The 9,446-nt window shown below is 46.3% G+C and overlaps 1 protein-coding gene across 4 annotated transcripts in view; it reads left to right on the top strand.

The window, feature by feature from the left end:
- Positions 1-348: 348 nt before the first annotated feature.
- The window catches only part of Esyt2 (extended synaptotagmin 2), a 71,574-nt gene continuing 62,476 nt past the window's right edge, over positions 349-9,446 (top strand). For all 4 annotated transcript variants that reach the window (XM_075948010.1, XM_075948009.1, XM_075948008.1 and 1 more), the window contains exon 1: positions 349-812. In XM_075948010.1, coding sequence (XP_075804125.1) covers positions 483-812 — 330 coding nt within the window. In that variant the 5' untranslated portion in view covers positions 349-482. The remainder of the gene's footprint in view (positions 813-9,446) is intronic.

Below are 9,446 nucleotides of genomic sequence, written 5' to 3'. Positions count from 1 at the left end.
CGAGGTGGCACCGCCCACGACCCACCCCGGCGCAGAGCTGCCGCGCCAGCCGTCTTCGCAAGGCCACTAGAGCGAGGGCGGGGCAGCCGCGCGTGACACACGCACGGTCCATTCGGTTCTTTTCCGAGGTCTCTGGCGAGTGGGCGGCGTAGGGGACCACGCCCGTCCCGTCCTCTCTCGGTACAAACTGTCCCCGGACAGTTGATCCCCCGCCTCCCCGCCCGAAAGGGTCAGGCGCACAATGATGATGTCACCCAACGCAAGCTCCGCCTGAACGAGACCCCCCCCTCGGGAGAGGACTCTGGTGGAGGAGGGCCTTGCGCACGGTGATGACATCAGTCCCGCCCTTCCGCGGAGTGGAGAGCTGGAGCCCGCTGTCCCCCCCCCCTCAGAGGGGCGCTGGCGCGCGGGGTGGGGCGACCTGCGGTCTGTGGGAGTGCCGCCTTCGCCTCCGCAGGGAGGAGTGAGCTGCCCGGCTGGCGATGAGCGGCTCGGGGGACGAGGGCCCGGAGGCCGGGGCCGGCCGGGCGGGGGGCCGCACTGAGCCCGAGGCCCCGGGCAGCGCGCTGAGCGTGGACTTGTCGGGGCTGCTGGGGCAGCTCGCGCGCAGCTTTGCGCTGCTGCTGCCGGTGTACGCCCTCGGCTACCTGGGGCTGAGCTTCAGCTGGGTGCTGCTGGCCCTCGGGCTTCTCGCCTGGTGCCGCCGGAGCCGCGGCCTCAAGGCCAGCCGCCTGTGCCGGGCGCTGGAGCTGTTGGAGGACGAGGAGCGAGCCGTGCGCCTGGGGGTGCGCGCCTGCGATCTGCCCGCCTGGGTGAGTGTTGCCCCCAGGTCTGCACCACCCATTTCCCCTCCTCGGTGATGGGTGGGGACTCGGGCTTCAGCCCAAGTGAGGTGTCCGCACCACTTGCCCCAGATCTCGGCCCCATCCGGTGTCCGCACAACCTGGACCCGGACCAAGTCAGGTGTGTGAGCTTAGCCCTAGCAGCCCTCTCCGCCAGCTGCTTTCCTCGGGGCACCTGACTGCCGTGGCCTACCCTGGTCCTCAGCGAAGGGCCTGCGTCTGGGTCCCACCTTGTGTCAGCGCACCCACCTCCCCGGCCTAAGTCAGGTGTCTTCGCCGCTATCCCCACCCACCCTCGTGGAGGGCGAGCTGTCCAGGTCATCTGCTCTCAGTCCTCTAGACTTCCCCCAACTCCATCGCTAGCAGAAGTGCGCAGGTAGTGAACACTTCCTAACTTGGCCGTATTGGTCATTGCCTTTTGCTTGGCCTTTTCCTCCCCTCCCGCTGGCAGTGACTACCGCCCTGAAGCCTACCTTAAGGGGCCCGTGAGCGATACTGTGTTTTCCCAGCCGAGTGTTTCTGCAAATCTTTTGCCAGCGCGGCGCTACAAGCCTGGAAACGTCCAGATTCTCTTTTCTGATTTAAAAAGTAGTGAGATGCAATGTGGGAAGAAGTTAATCATAAACTCAAGAAGATTCCTTCATTTCTTAGTTGTGCCTGACACGGTTGAAGTGTTCCTGGAAAGCTTATGTTAGAATAACTGAAATCTCTGCTTCATTTTTAAAAACAGCAGATATAAGACTAAGTATTTTGCTATGATCTTTCTAGATCCAGTGTGAACTATGTAGGCGGACATTATTAGTTTTGTTTTTTTCTAAAGTAACTTTCTACTTACTTATTGAGTATTTGAACCTATTGGAGCTGGCTGTATCTTTTTTCCACATACTGTCGTTGTTAGCAAGGAGCTAGTGTCACCGTTTCAGATAAACGGAAATAGTGCGTATTCAGAGATAAATGATGCATCCATTAGGCTTGATGTATACGTCTTTGTGGAAGTAGATATTGTGAGTTTTAGAGGGAAGAAAGAGGAGGTTTTAGTGGAGAGAGAGCTTGGAGAATGTTCCCTTTCTACAGCTAGGAGACATATGGAATATATAGTACAACTATCCAAAAATAATTAAAAAGCAGGGTTCCCAAAAATCAAGAGGAACACAATAGGTAGTATTTGGTGATGACAGATAGCAATTGGAGCCAATACACCGATAGTGAGGTACCCTGTCAGAATACTCTGATAGTGAGGTACCCTGTCAGAACACTCTGTTAGTGAGGTACTCTGTCAGAACACTCTGATAGTGAGGTACTCTGTCAGAACACTCTGTTAGTGAGGTACTCTGTCAGAACACTCTGATAGTGAGGTACCCTGTCAGAACACTCTGTTAGTGAGGTACTCTGTCAGAACACTCCGAAGATAGTGAGGTACCCTGTCAGAACACTCTGATAGTGAGGTACCCTGTCAGAACACTCTGATAGTGAGGTACCCTGTCAGAACACTCTGATAATGAGGTACTCTGTCAGAACACTCTGATAGTGAGGTACCCTGTCAAAACACTCTGTTAGTGAGGTACCCTGTCAGAACACTCTGTTAGTGAGGTACTCTGTCAGAACACTCTGTTAGTGAGGTACTCTGTCAGAACACTCCGATGATAGTGAGGTACCCTGTCAGAACACTCTGATAATGAGGTACCCTGTCAGAACACTCTGATAGTGAGGTACCCTGTCAGAACACTCTGATAATGAGGTACTCTGTCAGAACACTCCGATGATAGTGAGGTACTCTGTCAGAACACTCTGTTAGTGAGGTACCCTGTCAGAACACTCTGATAGTGAGGTACCCTGTCAAAACACTCTGATAGTGAGGTACCCTGTCAGAACACTCTGATAATGAGGTACTCTGTCAGAACACTCTGATAGTGAGGTACCCTGTCAGAACACTCTGTTAGTGAGGTACTCTGTCAGAACACTCCGATGATAGTGAGGTACCCTGTCAGAACACTCTGATAGTGAGGTACCCTGTCAGAACACTCTGATAGTGAGGTACCCTGTCAGAACACTCTGATAATGAGGTACTCTGTCAGAACACTCTGATAGTGAGGTACCCTGTCAAAACACTCTGTTAGTGAGGTACCCTGTCAGAACACTCTGTTAGTGAGGTACCCTGTCAGAACACTCTGTTAGTGAGGTACTCTGTCAGAACACTCTGTTAGTGAGGTACTCTGTCAGAACACTCCGATGATAGTGAGGTACCCTGTCAGAACACTCCGATGATAATGAGGTACTCTGTCAGAACACTCCGATGATAGTGAGGTACTCTGTCAGAACACTCTGATAATGAGGTACCCTGTCAGAACACTCTGATAGTGAGGTACCCTGTCAGAACACTCTGATAATGAGGTACTCTGTCAGAACACTCCGATGATAGTGAGGTACTCTGTCAGAACACTCTGATAATGAGGTACTCTGTCAGAACACTCTGATAGTGAGGTACCCTGTCAGAACACTCCGATGATAGTGAGGTACCCTGTCAGAACACTCCGATGATAGTGAGGTACCCTGTCAGAACACTCCGATGATAGTGAGGTACCCTGTCAGAACACTCCGATGATAGTGAGGTACCCTGTCAGAACACTCTGTTAGTGAGGTACCCTGTCAGAACACTCTGATAATGAGGTACTGTCAGAACACTCTGTTAGTGAGGTACTCTGTCAGAACACTCTGATAGTGTGGTACCCTGTCAAAACACTCTGATAGTGAGGTACCCTGTCAGAACACTCTGTTAGTGAGGTACCCTGTCAGAACACTCTGTCAGTGAGGTACTCTGTCAGAACACTCCGATGATAGTGAGGTACTCTGTCAGAACACTCTAATAATGAGGTACTCTGTCAGAACACTCTGTTAGTGAGGTACCCTGTCAGAACACTCTGACAATGAGGTACCCTGTCAGAACACTCCGATGATAGTGAGGTACTCTGTCAGAACACTCTGATAGTGAGGTACCCTGTCAGAACACTCTGATAATGAGGTACTCTGTCAGAACACTCCGATGATAGTGAGGTACTCTGTCAGAACACTCTGATAATGAGGTACTCTGTCAGAACACTCTGATAGTGAGGTACCCTGTCAGAACACTCCGATGATAGTGAGGTACCCTGTCAGAACACTCTGATAGTGAGGTACCCTGTCAGAACACTCTGATAGTGAGGTACCCTGTCAGAACACTCTGATAATGAGGTACTGTTAGAACACTCTGTTAGTGAGGTACTCTGTCAGAACACTCTGATAGTGAGGTACCCTGTCAAAACACTCTGATAGTGAGGTACACTGTCAGAACACTCTGTTAGTGAGGTACCCTGTCAGAACACTCTGTTAGTGAGGTACTCTGTCAGAACACTCCGATGATAGTGAGGTACTCTGTCAGAACACTCTAATAATGAGGTACTCTGTCAGAACACTCCGATGATAGTGAGGTACCCTGTCAGAACACTCCAATGATAGTGAGGTACCCTGTCAGAACACTCCGATGATAATGAGGTACTCTGTCAGAACACTCCGATGATAGTGAGGTACCCTGTCAGAACACTCTGATAATGAGGTACCCTGTCAGAACACTCTGATAGTGAGGTACCCTGTCAGAACACTCTGATAGTGAGGTACCCTGTCAGAACACTCTGATAGTGAGGTACCCTGTCAGAACACTCCGATGATAATGAGGTACTCTGTCAGAACACTCCGATGATAGTGAGGTACCCTGTCAGAACACTCTGATAATGAGGTACCCTGTCAGAACACTCTGATAGTGAGGTACCCTGTCAGAACACTGTGATAGTGAGGTACTCTGTCAGAACACTCCGATGATAGTGAGGTACCCTGTCAGAACACTCTGATAATGAGGTACCCTGTCAGAACACTCCGATGATAGTGAGGTACCCTGTCAGAACACTCTGATAGTGAGGTACCCTGTCAGAACACTCTGATAGTGAGGTACCCTGTCAGAACACTCTGATAATGAGGTACTGTTAGAACACTCTGTTAGTGAGGTACTCTGTCAGAACACTCTGATAGTGAGGTACCCTGTCAAAACACTCTGATAGTGAGGTACCCTGTCAGAACACTCTGTTAGTGAGGTACCCTGTCAGAACACTCTGTTAGTGAGGTACTCTGTCAGAACACTCCGATGATAGTGAGGTACTCTGTCAGAACACTCTAATAATGAGGTACTCTGTCAGAACACTCCGATGATAGTGAGGTACCCTGTCAGAACACTCCGATGATAGTGAGGTACCCTGTCAGAACACTCCGATGATAATGAGGTACTCTGTCAGAACACTCCGATGATAGTGAGGTACCCTGTCAGAACACTCTGATAATGAGGTACCCTGTCAGAACACTCTGATAGTGAGGTACCCTGTCAGAACACTCTGATAGTGAGGTACCCTGTCAGAACACTCTGATAGTGAGGTACCCTGTCAGAACACTCCGATGATAATGAGGTACTCTGTCAGAACACTCCGATGATAGTGAGGTACCCTGTCAGAACACTCTGATAATGAGGTACCCTGTCAGAACACTCTGATAGTGAGGTACCCTGTCAGAACACTGTGATAGTGAGGTACTCTGTCAGAACACTCCGATGATAGTGAGGTACCCTGTCAGAACACTCTGATAATGAGGTACTCTGTCAGAACACTCCAATGATAGTGAGGTACCCTGTCAGAACACTCTGATAATGAGGTACTCTGTCAGAACACTCCAATGATAGTGAGGTACCCTGTCAGAACACTCTGATAATGAGGTACCCTGTCAGAACACTCTGATAATGAGGCACTCTGTCAGAACACTCTGATAGTGAGGTACTCTGTCAGAACACTCCGATGATAGTGAGGCACTCTGTCAGAATACTCCGATGATAGTGAGGTACCCTGTCAGAACACTCCGATGATAGTGAGGCACTCTGTCAGAATACTCCGATGATAGTGAGGTACCCTGTCAGAATACTCCGATGATAGTGAGGTACCCTGTCAGAACACTCCGATGATAGTGAGGCACTCTGTCAGAATACTCCGATGATAGTGAGGTACCCTGTCAGAACACTCCGATGATAGTGAGGCACTCTGTCAGAATACTCCGATGATAGTGAGGTACCCTGTCAGAACACTCCGATGATAGTGAGGTACTCTGTCAGAACACTCCGATGATAGTGAGGTACTCTGTCAGAACACTCCGATGATAGTGAAGTACCCTGTCAGAACACTCCGATGATAGTGAGGTACTCTGTCAGAACACTCCGATGACAGTGAGGTACCCTGTCAGAACACTCTTTTAGTAAGGTATCCTCCAAACTGAAAACTCGGCTGCACGGTGGATGTGCAGGCCAGCAGTGCTTGGGAAATGAAAGTTACTGGTATGGCACAACATAGCTGGCAGTAAAGCAATGCATGAAAAACAGGAAGTTAGAATGGCGAAGGTGAGAAAAAACAAGAAACGCTGCCCTTTGGAATGCTGTTGCCGTATCTTGTCTCTGCTACACTGATTTAAGTGCTGTCAGAAAGCTTGTAAAAAACGTAGTAGTTAAATGACTAAACAGCACAAATCAGACTGAAATCTTTAGGGGCAGGGTGGTACCGAATTTCAGAAATACTTGATTATTGAGCAACTGACATAAACTAGCTTTCAAAACGTGTTTGCAAACTGCAAGTATTTTCATAAGGGAAATAAAATATAGTTGCTGCCATAATGAACTAAATTTTTAATGGAATAAATTTGTAATTGGCCAGTTTTTTAAAATTGTTTTCTCCTTGCTGTGTTGGAGACAGATTTACAGCTTCCTGCCTGATAGTAGTGGTCTACCACAGACCTATATTGACAACCCCCTGCATATTACAGACTTTTGTTTTGTTTTGGTTTTGGTTGGTTGTTTGGAGACAAGGTCTTACTCTGTGGCCAAGGTTGATCATCCTGCCTCAACCATGAAGTGGTGGGATATCAAGTATGTGCTAGCATGCTTATCTGGTTTCTGGGGGTTCTGGATATTGGGGTGATATTTTATCTTGAACAAGATGTACATGCCAAGAACTGTACGTGTTTTAAATGTCATTGATGACTATGAGTCCTCGTGGAGTGGAAACATGAGAAAACATTAGCTAATATGCTATCAACTTCTATTCTCGCTCACCCACAGCATTTTATTTAGCAAACTGAAAATGTAAGCTGGGCATAGGAATAAGGCAGGGCTGCACTTGTATTTTTATTTAAAAACTCACAGCTTGGTAAAGTGTAATTCTTTGCTGTTTTTCCTCCTGCCAGTAGATAACTGACATTATGCTGCAAGTATATAGAAACATCAACCTGTTCTGTACAGTGTTGCTTAACCTGGTGAAAGTTGTTCTTTTACTACTCAAACGTTTGGACAATTGGTACTTGAAACAGTCTGTTTTGTTAGATATGTTCTTCTGTGCTATTGTGTACAACTTCAAAGGGAGACAACTTTCTTCCCAGTGTTCTTCTGGAAGTTTAGGAGAAGGTAACTCTAGCCAAACATATAATACTTATAGTCCTTATGTCTGCTGCAGGCATCAAAAACACACGTTGTACGTGCATTATACTCATAGACATAAAATTAATTATAGGACTTTAAAAATAAGTAAATAGGGACTAGGGATAAGGCTGGGCAGTTAAGAACATTTGCTGCCCTTGCAAAGGACCTGGGTTTGGTTCCCAGCACCCATATGGCAACTGACAAACATCTGTAACTAGAGTTCCTGTGTCTATAAAACCTTCTCTGGCATGTTAGATTAAAATAAATTTTTAAATGCATTTGTAGTCTCATGTAAAGAAAGGACAAAGGCTTTCTTTGTACTTTCAAAAAGTTTTATGATACTTGTATCAGACTGGTGTAGAATTTACTTTTTGTTTTTTTGTTTTTTCAAGACAGGGTTTCTCTGTAAAGCTTTGGAGTCTATCCTGGAACTTGCTCTGTAGACCAGGTTGGCCTTAAATTTACAGAGATCCACCTGCCTCTGCCTCCTGAGTGTGAAATTAAACACGTGTGTAATCCTAGCACTCTGAGGATGAGATACAGGTACTCATCCTTCTTTATATTCACACCTGGTTATGTCTAAGTAGTACAGGCTGTGGCAACTGGATTGCATTACCATGTGTTCTAAATGTTCTAGTAACTTAGAACATAGTATCCTGAGGTTTCTTAAAAATAGTCAGTAAATAAATACCTTGATTATTGTTTAACGACAATAAATTTAAATTACCAGTATGTATCCATCAGACTGTGTGTTTAGGCTTCAGTTGTGTCTGTATTTCAGATTAATATTATGCTCAGTTTAAAGATGGAACTTAGATCATATGAGTACTTTATTTATAGTTATGAGTAACATACTTTATGAAACATATCTATAAATCTAGCCTGGAGATTGATTTGTGTACCTGTAATTTTATGATGTACTGTGTGTGGCCTTTTGCATTTGGTTAACAGTTTATTAAAGCATGCCTTAATATTCATGATAATTCTGTCCAAGAGGAACTTTGTCATACTGTTATGATTTGGTGTAAAAATTAACCTGTCTTCACATTTATATTCCTTCCAGGTGCATGTCACTGACAAGCTAGTAGGTAGGCGTACGATTTGAAGAAGGACCAGGGAAGGTTGTTTTGATAAGGGGAGTGGGTATAAAACTGTGTGAGCATGGGATTAGATGTGAACGATAGAAATCACGGCATGTTCTGTGAGACAGAAGCCCCACATGTCAAGGAAGGCAGTGATGGAAAACAGTTATAAGTTGTATTTTTGGGCCCCCTTCTTTGGGGGACCTGTGCTGAGATTTATGTAGTGGTAGTTTCTTGGCCATCAGCCAACAAATAATGACAGAGACTTATTAATTAATTATGAAATCTCAGCCTGTAGTTTAGGCTTGTTTCTAACTAGTTCTTATAACTTAAATTAACCCATTTTTATTAATCTATGTTTTACCATGTGACTTTTTACCCTTTTTTTCATTTCATATGTCCAACTCCCTCCATGTCTTCTTAGCAGATCCTGTGCACCTAGATTCCTCCTCCTCTTCCTTTCTCTCCCTGGAAATCCCACATATACCTCCTGCTTAGCTATTGTCTGTTGAGCTTTTTATCACATCAATCACAGTAATACATTTTCAACATTGTGTATAACTATCCCACAACAGATGTATTAAGTTCTTCCTGTGATAGAAAGTGGACAAAAGACCAAGTAATGAACAGCCAGCAGTGCTCGCATTGACCCTGCTCAGGCCCTAAACGCTGCGGAACACAGTCCTCCCACTGGACTCTCCCACACTCTTCGGAGTGAGGAGAAGGCCTCCAGTGGACCTGCCCAGACTTCTGTAGTAGGAGCAGACGTGCTTCCACTCAACTCCACGTAGGTTCTAAAAGCTGAAGAGGAGAGGTGTTCCTTTCTTGACTTTCCCCAGACATTTTTGGCAATTTTCAGATACCTGATCAAAAATAATCCCACATTCCGTAGACATGCAGAGTTTGGGCATGGCAGGAGACATAGTGGTGTGCTCAGATGTAAGCTTGTGAAGTCAGAAAAGGAAAATTATAGCATGCTTCAGGCTCGTT

This window comes from Microtus pennsylvanicus, chromosome 14, assembly GCF_037038515.1.
Source record: "Microtus pennsylvanicus isolate mMicPen1 chromosome 14, mMicPen1.hap1, whole genome shotgun sequence".
In the NCBI taxonomy this organism is placed as follows: domain Eukaryota; kingdom Metazoa; phylum Chordata; class Mammalia; order Rodentia; family Cricetidae; genus Microtus; species Microtus pennsylvanicus.
The sequence above is the reverse complement of the archived record's forward strand: the minus strand, read 5'-3'. Positions and strand labels throughout refer to the sequence as shown.